Raw genomic sequence first — 18,831 nt, 5'->3', positions numbered from 1 at the left:
GGAAATGTTCTGTAGTTGATCTGTGTTGCAGTTCACGGCCCAATAACTGCCACTCTTGTGGGATTTAATGACTTAAATGCTGCACTAAAACAGGTTTAGTTCCAGCTTCAGGGGCTGAGATGAATGAGAATATGGCAGCGGGCTAAGACTAAAATCTTCAACTTTCACGGCAGCGGCACAGCACATGAAGAGACTTGCCTAGCAACACCTCGCATTTGTGATAATAAAAGCTGTCGAGTGATGGGTTTTCCAGCATGACTGAACCCGGCTGGCCACATACCTGCAGGGCAAACCTATGATTAGGTTTGAAAAGACACCCACGATAAGGCAGAGGCAATGGATAGCTGCAGTGCACGAGCGATTGGAGAGCACTGCCTGGGGGTGACGGGCGTAGGAGCCATTAATCAGAGAGGTCTTATCTGTAACTGGTAGTGTGTATTTACAGTATATCTGCAGCACTGTAAAAGAGTAATGGGTGGTGATTTATATATTTACGCACAGCTTTCAAGACCAGTTTCTATTGCTGTTGCATGGTGGAGTGTATCCTCATGTACGGGATTCCCTCGAGGCTGCTTTTAGTGTATTTTGGCGCCAACTTTTCCATGCCGAGCGTCTGACCTGAGATTTAAGCACAGCCTCTTGCATTCTGTAATTATAAATCACTTTGTGTGCTGCTGCCAGCTTCAAAGGCAAGGTGTGGGGTCCTAACAGCTCCCTACTGTTTTTCCTCTGTTACTAAGTTACTCAAGAAAAATCAGCAGGAAACTCACGCCTGCCTCATGTAGATAGAAATTACAGATGAACTTTTCAAGTAAAACCTTTGATGAGAAAAATTACACTTTCCATTTATAGGGAAAAAAAGGATGCCTGTGTGTGTGATTCGCAAGCTTCTTTTTTTTTTGCACGCACAGTATGTTTTGTGTGACAGCTAAACTGAGTATTTTTGTCCTGTTATGATCACCCTTGAGGGGAAGCAGAGGCTAATGCAGTGCTTACTCAGCAGTAGTTGCTGGGGAAGCAGATGTGCATGAGACTGACAGGATTTTAGCTCGGGGATGTGGACGGGAGGGTGCATGTGTCTGTTTGCAAGCGTTGTGTGTGTTGCAGGGGCGAAGGAGAAGCCAGTCAGAGCTGGTTCACACCTGCTGCGGTTGTAAGAACATGCTTAGCATACTGCATGACTGACGGTAATTTCACAGCTGCTTCTGCCTCTGCTGCACAATAACTGGAGCAGTTCATCTATTCAGCTCACCACATAAAGAGAGTCAGCCATTTTTTTAGATGAGGAACAATTCAGAATTAATTAGTGTTTTGTATTTCTATAAAATCATAGGTCCAAGAGTTCTGTCATTTCTAAAAGGGCCACTGTTATCCTATTACAGATAAATGTTTGGCCATCCTGCCGTAAAAGCCAATCTCATCTGAATAACTGCCATCTTTACAGCAGGGATTTTTACTCCCAGCAGTCTCACTCTGTTCGTGTGCGGCAGATGTTCAGGGCCGAGAAGAATAATCCTAATCTCAGTATTTGGCCAGATGCTGACTCTGACATCGTGTCACTGAAGAGGGGATGACATCATGGATGCTGTGCTGTCCTCTGAGCCATGCTGTCTTTACTTTCTAGACAGAGCAGTATACAATCTATGCTTGTTAGCAGCTTACAGTAGTGGATAGTCACTGAGTTCATTTACTCGAGTACTATGCTTAAGTACAACTTTGAGTTACTTGTACTTTATTGTTTTCTTTTTCTGCTACTTCATACTTCCACTCCACTCTACTCTACTCCATCATATAATATTAAAGATTAATATAAAACTTTATTGATACTAAGGGGGAAAACATTTTTTTCAAGGTCCGATCTAAATTGTTTTCTCTCCTGTGTCTTTGACTCGGTTTTGCCTGGATAATCTAATAAATTCATTATTTTTCCCCTATCTGTTTAAAGACATGAAAAAAATTCAGGAGAAAAATGTGTGAAATCAAATGAAACAAAAAAAAAAGAAATTCTGCAGATATTTTTTTGAAATAATTTGTTAATTCACAACATTTTTTAAAAAGATTTTCATGTGTGAAACTGAGTGAAACAAAAATTTACTCGGTTTCAAGCACGAAAAATAAAAATTCAGAATTTTTTTTCACTCGTGTTCATACATGAATACATGTTTTTTTTTAATGTATATTAATAAAGCAACTAAGAAAGATTATCCTGGCACCAGTTCAGACAAAGAACAGATCAGACAAAAATGTCTTCACTTGCCGCTTAGCGCTTCCATAGAAATCCGCAACCTACAGAACAGAAAAACATCATCAACAAAGCAGTTTCCTGCTTCAACACTTAAAGTGATAATTACCCTATCCTGCAGTACTTTGGGCACTTATATACACACACACTTTTACTTGAGTGCAAGATTACTTCTTCCACCTCTGTCCGCCAGTTTATATGTAATGCTACCACCAGTGAGGATTCACTTGTCTGCTCTTACGAAATCCACCAAGTCAAACTATCTGGCAATCTCACAGGAAGTATCTTATCTCTCCAGGAACTCACTACAGATATCCAATCTTTTCAAAACAACTCTCACAACCCTTCAACTAGCTCTTGTGAAACATGTATGTCCTCCGAGGAGGAAGTAAAGTGTTAGTTTTGGCGAGGAGAATACTGGGTCATGTGTAAAGCACAGCCACATGGAATACTAGTGGCAGAGCTAGGCAGCCATCTGTTAACACCAGAAGTCTCTCATTCCGTGGCCAATTTCACCATCCGGTGATGTACAGTTGCTCGCGCACACCAAGCACCAAGAACAAAGTGATATTTGTTTGGAGTTTAATCTGTGGCAGAATGAATGAAAGGGAACATTCCTCGTGTCTTGCTAGACCCAACACAAAGTAAAGGTCATCTGTCTATCATGTGTTCTTGCTTAGGATCTACAGAGGAGGCCGTGCTGGGAACTGTCTTGCTGTCTGGTATGCCATTCACACAAGGCCATATGTTGCTTACAGTACAGAATCGCTGAGTGAGCCAAAGAGCATGTCTGTGCCTCGGGATGTGCTTGTACAACATTAGTGACCAAAATAATGATGTCACAGCTCAGAGGACAGGAATTTCCAAGTGTCTGTCACTTAAAACAAGCAAGTTAAAACCATTAGGGCTGCTGGAAAATGTCTTAAACTTAAAATGTGTCTTATATCTCCAGTAAACACACAGTTTTGTACTTACACTGTTAAACGTAAACTCTCATCCCTTCTTAAGTAGCTTAAGTTATGATTTTATTTTTTTAATACAATACACCTGTTCCAACTCTTAAAGAAAGTATACTAATTCGCTCTCTTCCTGCTGACTGTAGCTGCTTTTAGCTAATTAGCTCAGTTAGCTGTGCAGCTAGAAATCTCGACAGGGAGCTCAGAGCATAGGGTGAGTGTTGTCGGTGTTTATACCTCTAGAACTGGAGCTTTGGACCACCAGGAAGAGGAGATTTTCAGGCCCGGGGCAAGGGGAACCAGGAGGGAATGTAGCATCACAATGGGCCTGAGCTATACTATCAGCCTGTTGCTTCTTGAATTATAAAGTGGTCCTACTAGACAGGACTGGCCGTGCTAGCTGGTTAGCATGCTTGCTTCAGTAGATATCTTTTCAACACATTTCTTCACATTTTGTTGATCATTGTGGTTTGTCTTTGTATCCAAAGTCAATTAATTTCCATTTCAGGCGTCACTACATTTCAGAGGCAAATGCATTTTCTTTGCTCAGCTACATTTATAAGACTTCCATAAATACAAAACCCTCGAACGGCTTAGAAAACAGAAATACTTTTATATTTGTTGACCCAACAATTAGTAAAATGGTTGAAAGTAATGGTGGTGTATTTCCTGCATTTTAACATTGTAGTGAGCTACTGTTGCTTTACTTAAATGTATGATCTGAATACTTCTTCCACCATTTTACGCTCACATAAGTGGTAAAAATAGATAAACCCTCCAGTGGTACATTAAAACAAAACAATCGCTGTTATTCACGAACAGTTATTGTGGAATTTGAGCGTTCTGTGTCTTGTCGTCTTGCTCTTCTATGGGCCATTATGGCGGGGCAGTCCAGAAACAGTACTTCAGTGTTCTCAGCACCAGAAGTGGGATGGAGCATCATGATACAATATTCTGTCTGTTCAAGTTTGACTCGCAGTCCTTCCACTCTCTCTTTGTCTAAAGCGTTCCACTTCCTCATTGTGTATTTATGGAAATAAAAACAGCCTACCATTTGCAATCCAAAAACAAGGCAATCATCTAAGTTTCTGTTTTCATTCAGAATCAGTTAAAGTAATTTCATGGTTTCCTTGTGTTTTTGAAGAGGGGCATGTTGCTCATTGATGGAAGCATACAATCATAAACCAGACTGTCAATAGCTCAAACATCAGACATAGGAAACCATTATCACATGACCTAAAAAAAGTAGTTGACTATTGGCATTTTGAGAGCATATATTTATACATATATAAATATAATGTCATTGTGAATGGTGGTATGAAACATTTGCAAAAATTAAGCTGTGTTATTCTGCGTTGGACAACTTCCAAAACCATGTGATGTAGAGAAGCAAGAAAAACAGGAATCCTCTAAACCCAAAAGCCTGCTGGCTTCAAACCAGGTCTCCGTGTGTGGGCGGCAGTGAGATGGTATGAGTAGTTAACGCCTTCCAAGCTCTAAACCATGTCCGGGGTATTCCTCACTCTTCCGGGGATTTTATACATCTATAAATCACACTGAGCTGGGAAAAGGTTATGAAAACATCACACTGCTGGCATAGCTTAGTGGTGCAGTTTCAGGACAATTTCATGGTGGATCATGACTCTTATGTGATCTAATGGTTTGAGTGGATGATTTATAAATCAATAAAACACTAAAACACTGGAGCAGTGTGTGTGTGTGTGTGTGTGCTATACACAGCTCCATATCCGCCTGACTCACTCTTAGCCAATGGAATTACCCTTTTACCCAGTGCACACACACACACTGGTAGAATAAATCTGAATGAAGTCAGTTACATAACATTGATAGCATACTATTACCTATGTAAATCCCCTCTATCCCAGTCATTCTCAAAGGTCAGTGTTACATGGGTGTGTGTGTGCCTTACACACAATAAGGAGACAGGTCTTATGGTGGCTTATGTGTCCCTGAAATCCACGTTACCAAAGGTGGCTCAAAACCGCAGTGTGTGTTATTAACAGCAGGCATGAGTCATCAGGCCTGTCTTGCGTAACTGCGTCACTTCTCCACCCAACTTGCTGCTAGTGCGCCACACCCCAGATTCATTCACACACTCTGCTCTGCTGCTGCCCAGCCTCCCATTGATGGCAGGGAGAGCACTACTCATGCTGTTCCATGCTGCAGACGGTGGCTTATAGAGCTTATAAACAACTCTGGCAGCAGAGCGGTGCAATCTGTGTGATAAAAAACCAACACGTCAGATTTTAACATCTTTTCACTTGATATTATGGCTCGGCCCTAATGCAGTGTTTTTGTTCGGTGCAGCTGGACGGGAGATAATTGTGGATAGTGCAGCTGATGTTATATTTGTCAGATGTGTTTGGTCTGGCAGAGCAGCACTGCTGATTGGGGTTTAAAATCCCATAAGTAACACAGACCATTAGGATTGAATTGAGCGAACAGGACCCTCAGGGAAACAGAGAGGGATGGAGGGAGGTGGGGAGGCCTTTGGACGTTGTCATCAGTCAGGCCACTGACGTCACCCGCTCTCACAAAACACAGCCAGTGCCATTTCACATAACGAAACTATAGGACAGATCTATTGCACGATTTAAAAATGGTGAGTGCTTTTAAAAAATAATATGCACTTTTTCATTCATTCTGGAAATTAGAATGGGATTTGATATTTTTCAGATATCATAATGAACTTATATTCAGGGTCATTTTCAAAGATTATTTCAATCACCTTGAACATAAACATATTATCATTAAAACGTGTTAAGTCTACGTGTTTTCACAGACAGGGGAGTAAGTATTATCTATCTTTGGGAAGAGTGTAGCTGTGCCACAAAATCTCCTCATCCTCTGGTTCTTGTAACTGAGCCAAACAAACAGATAAGATTGTGCTTTCCTGCTGACATCAAGTGGCCACCGTGTTAACTGCACGACTCCTCGGCTACTAAAGCTGCAGCCTGTTTACCTGGGACTGATGTTTTACGCAACCGAAACATTCAGGATATTATCAATACGTTTTCTATTGTTTTAGCAGCGAATCCCTCTGAATGTGGCACTAGAGTCTAACATCACTTACAGAGATAAAATATATAGCTATTCTAGAATTAAATTAATATTTTCCTTTTCTTTTTACTGTAATCATCCAGATATTACTTATTTCAGAATTACTATTGTCAGAATTCAAGCTGTTTTAACAATAGAAGTGTCATCTCTGTGTGGAGGAACAACAACATTCTTTATATGGACAAAGGCATCTGATTGTCAACTGGTGTCGGTCAATCCAGATCCCCTAACATGGGCACTAACATGATTAGACATAAATAGCTCCTGTCTCAATAGACTGTGTAACTAGATACTTACATGGAAAACATGTGAATAGTCCACATGCCACAGACACCAGTCACAATAGAGCACAAATTACACATAAATCACAATTTTGGGCAGGCAGCACAGTTGCACCGTGACACCGTACCTTGATATCACAACAATAATATTTCAGGCCTCTGCTTTTTTATTTGCCTGGCGCAAACAGCAGAGGACAGGTCAGAGAGGAAGGCATGTGATCAGCTTGTAAAGCCCAAAGAGCTGCGAGGCAAATCGGGAATGAGATGGCAAAATAAGTGTTGTTTGCTTCTCAATAACAGCAGCTGATTTATTCTCAGGGTTATGAAGAGCAAAGTATTAAGATACACTGATGTGTTTCCACAAATAATAATAAAAAAACGAATGTTGTGAGAATATTTAAACAAAAAGAAAAATTGACACCTCTCTGACAAATGCATCTTGTTTATTACATGACCTTTCTTGTAGAAATATGCAGACGTTCCAGGGGCAAACAGAAAGTCCTGAGCGTGTTTTAAACATACAGAAATGTATGCAACGTGCACATCAGAACGTGTATACAGACTGGATCCAGTACATTGCTCTAAAAGTATGATTAGTCTCCCAGAGCCTGGGGTAAAAGCCATGTTGACACATGGATATGTTCTGCTTTGTGCATACATACATTTTCTGCCCAGCTAAACAATATCAGCCTCTCAGTGAGAAGATTTGCAAACTGCCTGTGGCACTATATGAGAATTAGTCGGAAACAAACACAACCGGTTCACTACGTGGGTTTATATAGAAAATATAAGTAATTTGGATACATTTACACAAATTCAGTATACATGGGCTCCAAAAGTAGTTACAAACTGTATTTACAACAATGCAAGAGATGGTAGAAAAATACAGAAAGCTACAGTAGGCCTATTCGAATGAATCTTGCAAAGTCGTTCCAATGTTTCAGTCAGAGGCATCCATGTCTTCAGGCTTCTGGTTTTGCACGGATGATCGTGGAGTCACAGAGAAATACAAAAAAATAACACTCTGGATCTTCTCTTGCTCAGGATTACTCCACTCCTTTCATGAACTCCAAGAACTCTGAAAAATGAAGGAAGACAAAGATAAAGATGCCTCTATCAAGCAAAAGTCATAATAAATTGACCTGTATTTTTGAGGAATAAGGAATGAATTATAGAATGAGTGTTTCAACAGGTCTTTCTCGGACTCCTCACCATCATAGTCAATTTTGCCGTCGTTGTTCTTGTCCCCGTCTTTCATCAGCTCCTCAATGTCGTCCTCGGTGATCGCCTCTCCTGTAGACTCCAGCATCATTTTCAGCTCATCCAGGTCGATGTAACCATCTGCGTTCCTGCACAATCAGAGGAGTAAAGTACATTAACAAACCCCCGTTAAGCCTCACAGATGGCACAGTGGAGGAGGTGGCGTGTGAAATGTAACCGATCATATACTTCGTTTAAGTATTTGAGAACCATCGCTGTGAGGAGAAAAAAAGTATAGCAAGTTTCCTCTTTGATTCTCTAGACGAGGTGTCTGGCTTACATGGAGTGGGTGTTTGAAATATTCAGCACTGTCAAAGAGGATTATAGAACAAACTACACGCTGTACTCTGCAGAGCTACTTGGCATTTTGTCAGTACACATAATTGCACAGGGGGAGCATACTTCGCAGGAACCACAGAGCAATTTCAAATACTGGTCTGCAGTGATTATCAGATGAAAGCATCATCTTGTTGTAGCTGTTTTGTCAAGTTCGGTATCTTTTACGTTTCAAGATTGTAAAAAGTGAACCACTCTCTTCTTATAATTCACCGGGGCGAACTAGCAGCAGGGTTCAGACATGAAACTCACTTGTCAAACATGCGAAACAGCTCTGCCAGTTCCTCCTCTGACTTCCCTTTGCTGTCGTCCTTCATGCACCTCACCATCATGACCAGGAACTCGTCAAAGTCCACCGTTCCACTCCCTGCACAAACACCATGCTTCATTAAATCATTACACTCCACACCACTTAACCACCAGACCTGTAATGTTCTCCTTAAAGGCCAAAGTTATGAACATAATCAAGAACAGTATTGGAACCTCTTTTAATGCAAGACAATGATCATTAAGTCAAAATCTTAATTTCCTGTATAGTATACTTGTCATTTATGTGGTCAAAAAAATACAGATTGTCCCTTTAAATGTCTCCTTAAGCAGCCTTATTTAAAAAAATATTATATTTGACAACATGTGATATAGGTTTATACTTTATCAAACAAACCCAAGATGTGATTTTTGCTTAATGTTTCATCATTGCATCTCATGGGAAAGTCAAGATGACTTGTGCACCATCTGATACGCATTTCCCTTTAATTCAGCCTGACACGTCTTGTTGTCATAAGATCCTTGACCATCATTTGACATTAAGTTCAGAGGCTTTGAACTGCACTTGTCTCGCAACATGATTGCGCAATGATGGTCCTGCCAGCTGGCCCGTGGAGACGAAGAGGTCAACAATCAATCAGCCCATCGTTTAGACTCTCGTGGTGTTTTGATTTACCGTCTTCATCCACCTCGTCAATCATCTCCTGCAGCTCCTCCGGTGTGGGGTTCTGGCCCAGCATCCTCATCACCTTCCCCAGCTCCTTGGTGCTGATGCAGCCGTCCTCCGCATCTTGTACGAAGATGTCAAAGGCAGCCTTGAACTCTGCAACACACAGGCAAACAACTCTATATCACTGACAAACGTGGTGTGGACCGGGACAAGGTAAACGATGATGTTTTGATGCATGCTTGAGTTTTTGATTCACGCACCATTTTTCTGTTCGTCTGTCAGCTGCTCAACCTGTAAGAAGAAAAAGTTGGAGTAGTAAAGGCTTTGTTTGCCTGATTGTACAGTATCGATTTTGGAAATTAGTTTATTCTGTATATTCTCAGTTACTGTCTGTCTGTACACCGTTGTGAAAAAAGTCAAATTTGAATTTGGGTTAAGATTTAAAGTGTGAAAGCAGCCTCTGGAATAGATTACTTCTAACTGTTTTGATATCTTTAAAGTCAACAAACGTAATATTTTGGTCCCACACCCTGGGCCATCCTTGACAAAACACAGAACCTATATATCATATGTGAGATCCAGTAAGAGGAGTTAAAAATAAACAGACAGGAGGATCAGGAACCACAGATAAAGCACACAATACACAGTGCTTTAAATTAGCATAGCTGTGGATCTGGACCAACAATGGAACAGTAATCCTGGAAAAGCTACCACGAATGAGAGAGGGAGACAGCTGCTTATGTAAGAGTTATTGTCTGTCGTCCACTATAAATTAAACACACACACATGCAGACACACGCTCGCACACATGCAATCCTCTGGTGATGATATATGAAAACACCAATCTAAACAAACACATGTAATGTACATTCCTGTGTGTTTTTACTGTCTCAACTGCGCCGCTCACTCGGGACGTGAGTGGACGGGACAGCCGCGCTCGGCCGTCCAGGCGGAGGTGGACAGACTCTGGCTCACAGATAATGCTGGAATTCAGTCGTGGGGGGTTTATCTAAACCTGAAGCCCTTCTCTGGCACCAGAGAACCACGGATGCAGAAGCATCTGAGCAACTGGCCAAAATTAGCCACGTGAAGTGGGACCGTTCCATTTGGAGTCATGGATGAGGCAGCAGAGTGCGGACCAGGGACCTGTCCTGTCGGTGACCTCCTGAGTGGCTCCTATCAGCTCTGATAGGGCTGAAGTAGGAGAACATCTAGAGACGTATATGGTGTCGAGGCTCTTTTGACATCAGCTGGTGATGGAGGCAATGTGCTGCGCAAGCCGCATCAACAGGGATTTGTCAACCATTCAAGTAATGTCAGATGTCAGAAGATCAAACTGACGGGGGCTTTTTTTTTTCTTTTATCAAATAAATACACAAGTGCCAGAATATCCCATATAATGGCCACTTATTATATTATTTCAGTCTAACATTGCAAATCACTGATCATGCGTCACAAACTAAGTATTAGGGATTATGGTTTGTGGTCCAAAACAACATCACTCTCGTACCAGATTTAGTCCACACACAGGTTTTTGGTGAGCATCCAACAAACTAAAATCACTTCATCAGAGGAAGCCAACTGCACACTTTTCAGCTGTATGTGTTGTGAGAGGACGTACCGCTGCCTTGTAGATGTCGTTCATGTTGGAGGCTCGTCTGCTGCCTGTCCTGACGGCGTCCTGGCACAGAGGAAGGAGGTACTGTCCAGCTCAGGGCAGGACGCTGGCCTCATCTTGGGAGGGTTTTATAGCTGGAGCCCGGAGCTGCTCTGGTCCCTCCCCAGGCGGACCGGCCTCCCCTCGGCTTGTGCCTCGGCGAGTGTGTCTGTGTATGTGTGTCATTTGGCCAATCTGTCACAATCACCGGGCTCAGATAAAAATGCAGCAGCTCTTAGGGGGCATAGTTTGGAATGGAATGAAGTGAGGGGGGGCACGCATGGTCCTAATCTCCAGGGAGGGGGCTGGAGAGACACTCAACATTCCTCCAGACCTGGACCAGAGATGCAGAGGGCTCAGGAGGTTGTGTGTGTGTGTGTATGTGTGTGGGGATGGTAGAGGAGGGTAGAGGGTGGAGGCCAGGAGGCAGACGCAGACCACAGCCAGCAGACCACGAAGTAAGGAGAGCTCTGTGGAGTCAGAGGAGAGGAGAGTGTGAAGGTGTTAACTGGGATTCAGAGTGACCTGATCATAAAGACTGGTATGTTCACGGGTGTTCATGGCAGACATTTTGACTTGTCGCAGTAGGAAAAGCACAGGGGCAAGTCATAACATTGAAGGTGCATTGTGTAGTTTAGGAGACAAAATATTTACAATATTAATGAGGTGGTAATACAAACTTGGAAATATTTATTGTTTCCATTACTGAATAAACAAGCTGCTCTCAGAAGAAAATAAGGTCCCCAGAACACTGTTTGAAGCTAAAAAGGTGGCAGGGTCCGCCGCCAAATAAAAACAAAGTAAAACAGTATGAAAGTGTGTTGTCCTTTAAGGTCAGTTTGTTTTGTTCAGTCACAGAAAACAAAGAGAGTTTGTTTATTTAGTTTGTTGAGGCATAAAGAAAAAAAAAAGCTCTTCTGATGTTTGTCTTCTGACTAAAATTTCTTCCCCAAAACTACAAAGTGCACCTTTCATGATGGGACTTCTTACATTGTTATCTGTAGAAAAATAAAGCTAAAGCTAAATAAAGCTAAATTAAAAGATCTGTTCACCCAAACAACAAAAATCATATTCTCTCTCCTCTCATTACCTACATATCTTTCCGTAAACAATGTCTATGACTGGATTATCCACTGACGTCTCGAGGAAGAGTTTCCAGTACACTGTTTTTCTACTGACAAAATAGATTCTGTGCTCTGTGGATTATCCGGTAATGGAGTAATGGCAACACTGTTTCTGGAAAAAGATGTTGATGTCAAATGTTTAAAAGTTGAAGTGATGTAAGCACTAGAAATAAAAAAGGCCATTTTATTTCTCCATTGTATCAGGGTGAAGGCAGAAATCTTGGAAAAACCAGGTCACATGAAATCAAAGATACCGTTTGGATAAATGGAAAAATGGTTCTTTTTAATTTCACTGAACTGACCTTTAAAAGGGGAAATATCATTGTCTCCACATACCTTCATTTATTTACATCAATGCACAATGATACTGTTATCATACACAGTAGATTTAGTAAGAAGAACACAACTCAGGCAATTCCCCACTCTACATAATTTATGAGGATTTCAGTTCTTAGCCTTCATGTGCAACAGAGATTTAGTCAGCAGAGGGTGCTGTTCACTATATATCGACTAAATTAAATTGTTGCGCAAGGCTGCCTCCGGATATCCAATTTATCAACAGTGGGGTAGGTGAGAAATCTGGGTCAAACAAACCAAACACTTGCAGACACATTTAAATTGAATTGTACACAGTGCAAGACTTTGCAGCATTTTTTCCCCCCCCATGTTCCTTTGAAACAAGGCCATCTCAATCACTTGACTGTGTGATTCACACACACGTTCACACACGTGCTCTAACACAAGCTCACACACTCACAGACACACACATGCACACACACACACACAGCATGCTGTGGCAGGCATTCTAAGTGACGAGTGATCATGCTGGTTTATAATGGGATGCTAATGGGGACTGGCACAGCTTACAAGCATCATACAGCCGCTCAGAGAGAGAGAGAGAATGAGAGGGAGCTCACACTGAACAACATACATGTCCAACTCTTACACAAATACAGACACAGATCTCCTGAAAGAGACCTCACATCAGTGCACATCAGTCACATGCAAAGGTGACTGGTGGCTCCATTTTTCCATGGAAATAGACAGGCGGTGAGGTTGGAAGGGAACGTGAGGGGGGAGGGCAGGAGCCAAAATGAGATTTTGTGCTGGTTCTCATTGTTCGTTTCCTCAGTCATTCGTCAAAATTTCATAGTCAAACCCCACAGCACCGCTTTGTTCGTGGCTGTTGGAATTCAGCACAGAAATGAATCGTCATCAGTGGCACCGACTCCATCAGCTGAAACCAAAAGCATACTGATGAGTCTACATGGTCAGCCAGACAGATTCATTTGGAGAGCTGAGTGCAGTCTGGTGGGTGCCAAGAGTAAAGAGCAGCTCTGCAGGGGGCACTAGATTCTAATGTAAAGCTTTTCTTGAGCATGCACACACGCACACGCCCCCACATACACACAAGCGGTGGTACCAAAGACTGGCACACACATCACAGAAAGCATATGGAGTGCTGTTTCATTGGAGCTCTCCACCAATTTCCTCTTACAGAGGAAGGCTGACGAAAGAGCCAGCCATCTCCTCCACACAGCGCAATCAGACAGCGCATCTCAAATCCACAATTCACCGCACACCGCTTTTTGAGGGGTTGCCATAGAAACTCTGCTGGGTAGAAGCGGGCAGAAAATGAGAGGAGATGAGCGGGGCTATTTCCCCCTCCACCTCCCTCTCTGCCTCCCTGCCACCACATTTTGTCCTCAGAGTGACTGTATTATTTTCTATTCTTTGCCTCCTCCACGCATACATGCACACATCAGAATTGCAGACAGATATCAGGGTCACAATTAGGGTTGACAATGGTTATATGTGCTCTGGAATCATTCATGCAAATTAACTAAATCCACAAGTCAAAATTATTGCATTTCACGTCTCAGTCTGAATGCTGGAATACACTGCCTTCGATTCTTCTCTTCCAACCAGGTTAAGTGAAATGTTTTGAAGTTGCACAGGCATGCACATTGTGCTGTGCTAATCCTGCTTAACATAATAATAGTTATCTGGCTGACTTATTATGTAAAAGGCTGAATTTTCCATCATCAATCAAAATCTCTTCCTGCAGAAAACATTATAGATTCCAAGAGTGCAATATGTCCAAATGCCCGAGGCGTAACATCTCATGCTGGCAGTACTGAATCAGCTGGACTACATTTGTGAAGATCTACTACTATACACAGCATACATCATGTCAATTTAAATACTCGTGTGATATAATGATTGGGTTGACGTGCAGCTGAGCTTGAAGCATAGGTCCTACGCTCTCTCTCCTCCTCCCCTCTGTGTCCTCACCTCCTTGATTGCCGAGGGGAGGAGGGGAGCTCAGCCTGTCAGCCTTTCTTTCTTTCTCTCTCTCTATCTTTCCCCCCCATCCTCTTTCTATCCATTTCTCTCTGTGTCTCCTTTCATTGATGAGCAACCTGTCAGCAGCTCCTGTTGTGGCAGGCTGTGAAAGCTCTGCATGTGACTGAGTGATACATAGTGTTTTTCACCATGAAAGCATCTCTTCCTGTCCAGTGAGTGCTTTATTAGAGGCGCCCAATCTCTGATCAGTGACAATGTCTAACCCAAATTGAGGGATTTGTCTTTGGAGATGAGGGAGAGGGGTAGTCTTCAGTTTGCTTCACTGCGTTCAGTGGCTCCTTTTCTGAAACTCTTTGCGCCGAGGCACTTGGCGTTACGCAGTGTTCCTTACATCAGAGCTCTAATGAGGCAGTGGCCACATTAGCTCCAGCGCCGATAGAGCCACGCACTAACTCTCTGCCAGGGGGCAGCATTTTCCAGTCCACTGGACCACCAAGTCGCCTACCACCCTTTCTACCCGAACCCACCTCCCCCTCTTCCCCTTCAACCTCTATAATAGTGTACGAGACACCCAGAAAAGATTTCCTTTCAGATATATGGCGGATGAAGTTCGCTCCGAGCAAGAGAGAAATTGTGTTTCTTCTATGTGGCAGCAAAAGGAGCGGTCAAGATTCAGTCTCCAGATTTATTGTCGAACAAGCTTTGTAGTGGCAGTGTTGTAAAAAATAAAATAAAAAGTGTTCATGTGCATTAAGAATCCAATTTGGCTCTTTAATGAATGCTGCACTAGTTGCTGCTAACTATTCATCTAGACAGGAGTACAATGTTTTTTTAATATTAAATAATATCAGTACACACATCAGTGGCCACATTTTCTGTGCCAAAACGTTTGCGTGCACGTGAGTGTCTCTGCATGTGTCTACATAGAGCCACATCATCCTGTCCCTGTGAGATCAAAATGAATGTTATGTTAGTGATTTTTGATAATGTACGTAAATAGAGGTGCATATAGGCGCCATGTGTCAGACGATTAATGGTCAGTTCTGAGCATCATTACCCGACAGTTAGATATTTTGTCTTTGTCTGAAGATTGTGCCTTTCTGGCAGGATATCTCTATTTTGTTCTGTAAAATCTATGATTTATAGACCGAACCTGACACATCAATTGCCTTGTTTGTCTGTTCTGAAGCCTCTCTTGCACTGACACATACGACAGCAGAGTCGAATGTTTGGTATGCTCGTAGCAAAGAGGATAATTCTTCAGGAATGGAAGGCTACCAGCGCTCCTTGTTTCTTCATGGGTAAGGGAACTGGTCTCAGGGATACGTCTTGAGAGGCTCCCGAGGAACACACGTGGTTTTCATGAATGATTTGAGTTCCTGGGGCCCAATTATCAGACACCTTAAGTGTCCCATGTCTTTGCTGAATTCCCTGCTGCCTGACATCCAGTTGTGCTGTTCTTCACAATATGCTTTATTCAGGCTGGAACACTGTTGTATCAATCTCTGTCTAGTTTGGCTTTTTGTGTGTTGCTGTCTTTTTTAAATGTTGTTTTGTTTTGTTTTTAATGCGGGGTGTGTATGTTTGTAGTCATAATTTCTCTTAATATAATAAAAATACATTTTATTTTATATACCGTTCATAAGCAAGGAAACTTCCACTGTACAGTGCCCTAAGGACACGTCGCTGAAGATAGAGAACTGTGCACTTTATCAATGTCTCTATGTTTGCTGGATTGAAATATTTTCTTCTACTAGGTGTCTAGAGTGGAGATAAAATATAAATGTTTCAAACTGGACATTGTGGTTTTGGAACACACAATATAGTCTGCTGATAATCATATAAATGTTGAAAAAGTGGAAAAGATACAGCAGCATTTTTGTGCCAGATGAACGATAATTACACTTGCTGTATTTGTTTGATAAGTCTGCCCTCTGTACGATGTATGATCAATCATGTCACAATGTATGAATATTTCACTTGATCAAGATAGTAAAATATGGATTTTAGGCCTCACGTGACCGCTTTTCAGCCAATCGTGTTTGAAGTAGGCTATGATGATGAATATGAATCGTGAGCACGGCTGTTGTTTCTCAATATCCATTTGTGGGGACGTGGAGGTGACACTTGAACTTTCTCGTGAAGGTATGCTGCGTTCAAATCAAGTTATTTTGAATGCACCTGTAAGGCCGGTGTTTCATTTTAAATATGTGATCTGTAAAATTGCACATTTATACCTGTTGTTCTCATTTTCATCTACAATAATTTTCCCCAAAATGAGATAATTAAGCCTCTGGTACATTAGTTTAACATTTCCATATCTGGCAATGCTGCACAGCAGTGGGGTTGGTGGATGGATGCATAGTCAATGCCACAAATATATACGGCAATATACGAGGCAAGTGCATGATAACAACATATATTTTTAAGCATTTATAAATGTATCCTATAACAAGAGCTGTCTGTCTTAGTAAAAATTCTCCCTGCGTGCACACACGACCACCCATGTTGGATTTGTCAGTGTCTCTGCTGTCTCCTCTTCCCCTCAAATAGCAGCTCTCTGAAATGGAATCATGGGCCCTCAGGGTTTCTGACAATGTTTCAGACATTCCTGAGTCAAATGAACACTGGTACAACTTCAATATTACATTTTTAACTCTATGGCGAGTATATTGAGGAAAAGCGGGTCACAATTGTACTCCTCCAACCACTGTCATCCCATTTTTAGATTGCCAGTTGCCTCCTTGAGCACAATCAAAGTTGAAAATGGAGAATGATAATGAAAACCATTAACAGTAGCAACATTAATATTGCAGATGGTCATACCTTTACCATTAAATACATTAAATATAAAAAAAATGTGAAATCATCATTTACTGGTTCATCAACAGGGGCCCTATTGGAAAATACATACAAAGGTAATTTATGTGTATAAAATGCAGATAAAAAATGTCATGCATTCCAATATTAACTAGAATGGCACTCAGTAGTGTGCATACCTACACAAGGCCGCACAGTGCCCTTTGACTCAATCAAGCCTAATCCAATAACAAACTTGAAAGTCCTGTATTAATCTAAATGTTGAACCACCCATTACTGCTTAACCATAATTTTCCCATAACCATAACCATAAAGTTCACCAGATCTATAACAGCTTACCACTAGGACGACAAAGCAATGCAGATGGAATCATAATCTCCATTGTGTTGAGGAAGAACAATCGATCTTCATTAAGATCGGCATCAAATTGTACTCACTCAACTAAATACGCCTGTTTTCATCCATGCATAATTCCGAAGATGTAAAAAAAAAAACGTCCTGTCTTGCAATGTTAAAGAAAGAAAAAAAAAATCATGGATCCGTCATTTTATCCAAATCCACACCAAAAGTTAATAGAGTCTATTCTGGCCCGAGACCCATCCCTCATCCAAGTTTGGTGAAAATCCGTACATGTTGCCTGACAAACCAACCAACCACGGCCACGGGTGAAAACAAAACCTCCTTCATGGAGGTAAAAAGGTTCATCAGGGGTTTTGAGGCACGACAGGAAACTTTGAAAAAATGTGTGTGTTTTAGAGAAATGTCTGGACAACCGTGTCGTGACACCCTGATGTTTTCCAAGGGATGACACCTAATGGCCTTGGGGACCCCCTGACTTTTCCTTTAGTTACACCAGCAGGTCAAAGTTGTCATTTATCCAGTGAAATATCTCAACTTCTACTGCATGAATTGGCATAAATCGTTGCACTGACATTCATGGTTTGCAGACTATCTGAAAGACTTGAACACAGACTTTTCCTGTTGCGCAACCAGCAGGCCATATTATATTTGACAGATGCCATTTTTGGAATGTGTAATGTCTCCAGAACTCGGCTGCTGCTGCAAAATTTGCTTCAGATATTGTGTTCTCCACAGGATTATATTTTGGTGATCCTCTTCATCTACTGCGGGTCAAAATTGAAATTCAAATTACATTTCCCATGCACAGCAAAGATGGTGAACATGGTAAACATTACACATGCTTAGCATCAGCATACGAGCATTGCCATTGTAATCTGACTTTAGTATTTAGCCTAAAGCATGAGTGTGCCTCAGTACGGCCTCACAGAGCATTTAGCATGGCTGTAACTTCTGTTCTCATAAGCTAGGTGCTGTATTTCTGTCCTGGTATTTGCTTTTTGGCCAGAGCTGATCTGTATTCTGTGTATTGATTCCAAGAGAAACTGTTTTGAAATGGCTCTAACTGGGATACTGCCTGCGCCTTGAACAGACTGTCAGCATTAAAGCTGCACCAAGCCAGATTCTATGTCACAATACACTGATAAAAGCAGCCTAGCTTTCACCATAAAATAGGAACACAAGAGAGAGAGGTTTAGGCTCATTTTTCGCCTTTGTTAGAAAAGGAAATTAAAACAAAGTTATCTCATTTACTGGTTTAACATTTGGGGCTTAGTGGCAGGTAGAGGCATGCCAGACTGTGAGATCTGCTAAATTTTCTCAATAAGGACTTAAAGTAATGAAGAGCGATGGAGTCTAGTAGAACCTTTGTGTGTATACTTTAAACCCAATTACCAGAATAAATGGTGGCAATGTAAATTTCTGCAATATAAAGTTGAAACTGTAGATTTATTTTTGTTAAAGGTGTTATTG

The 18,831-nt window shown here is 41.6% G+C and overlaps 1 protein-coding gene across 1 annotated transcript; it reads right to left on the bottom strand.

The window, feature by feature from the left end:
• Positions 1 to 7,606: 7,606 nt before the first annotated feature.
• Positions 7,607 to 10,738, bottom strand: tnnc1a (troponin C type 1a (slow)). The gene is made up of 6 exons (XM_073470671.1): positions 10,715 to 10,738; positions 9,354 to 9,384; positions 9,100 to 9,246; positions 8,409 to 8,523; positions 7,773 to 7,909; positions 7,607 to 7,638 (listed from the first exon to the last, which is right to left on the bottom strand). Exons 1-6 carry the CDS (start codon positions 10,736 to 10,738, stop codon positions 7,607 to 7,609), a joined length of 486 nt encoding a protein of 161 aa, XP_073326772.1.
• Positions 10,739 to 18,831: the final 8,093 nt, after the last annotated feature.

This window comes from Pagrus major, chromosome 7 (assembly GCF_040436345.1).
Source record: "Pagrus major chromosome 7, Pma_NU_1.0".
Taxonomy (NCBI): Eukaryota; Metazoa; Chordata; class Actinopteri; order Spariformes; family Sparidae; genus Pagrus; species Pagrus major.
The sequence above is the reverse complement of the archived record's forward strand: the minus strand, read 5'-3'. Positions and strand labels throughout refer to the sequence as shown.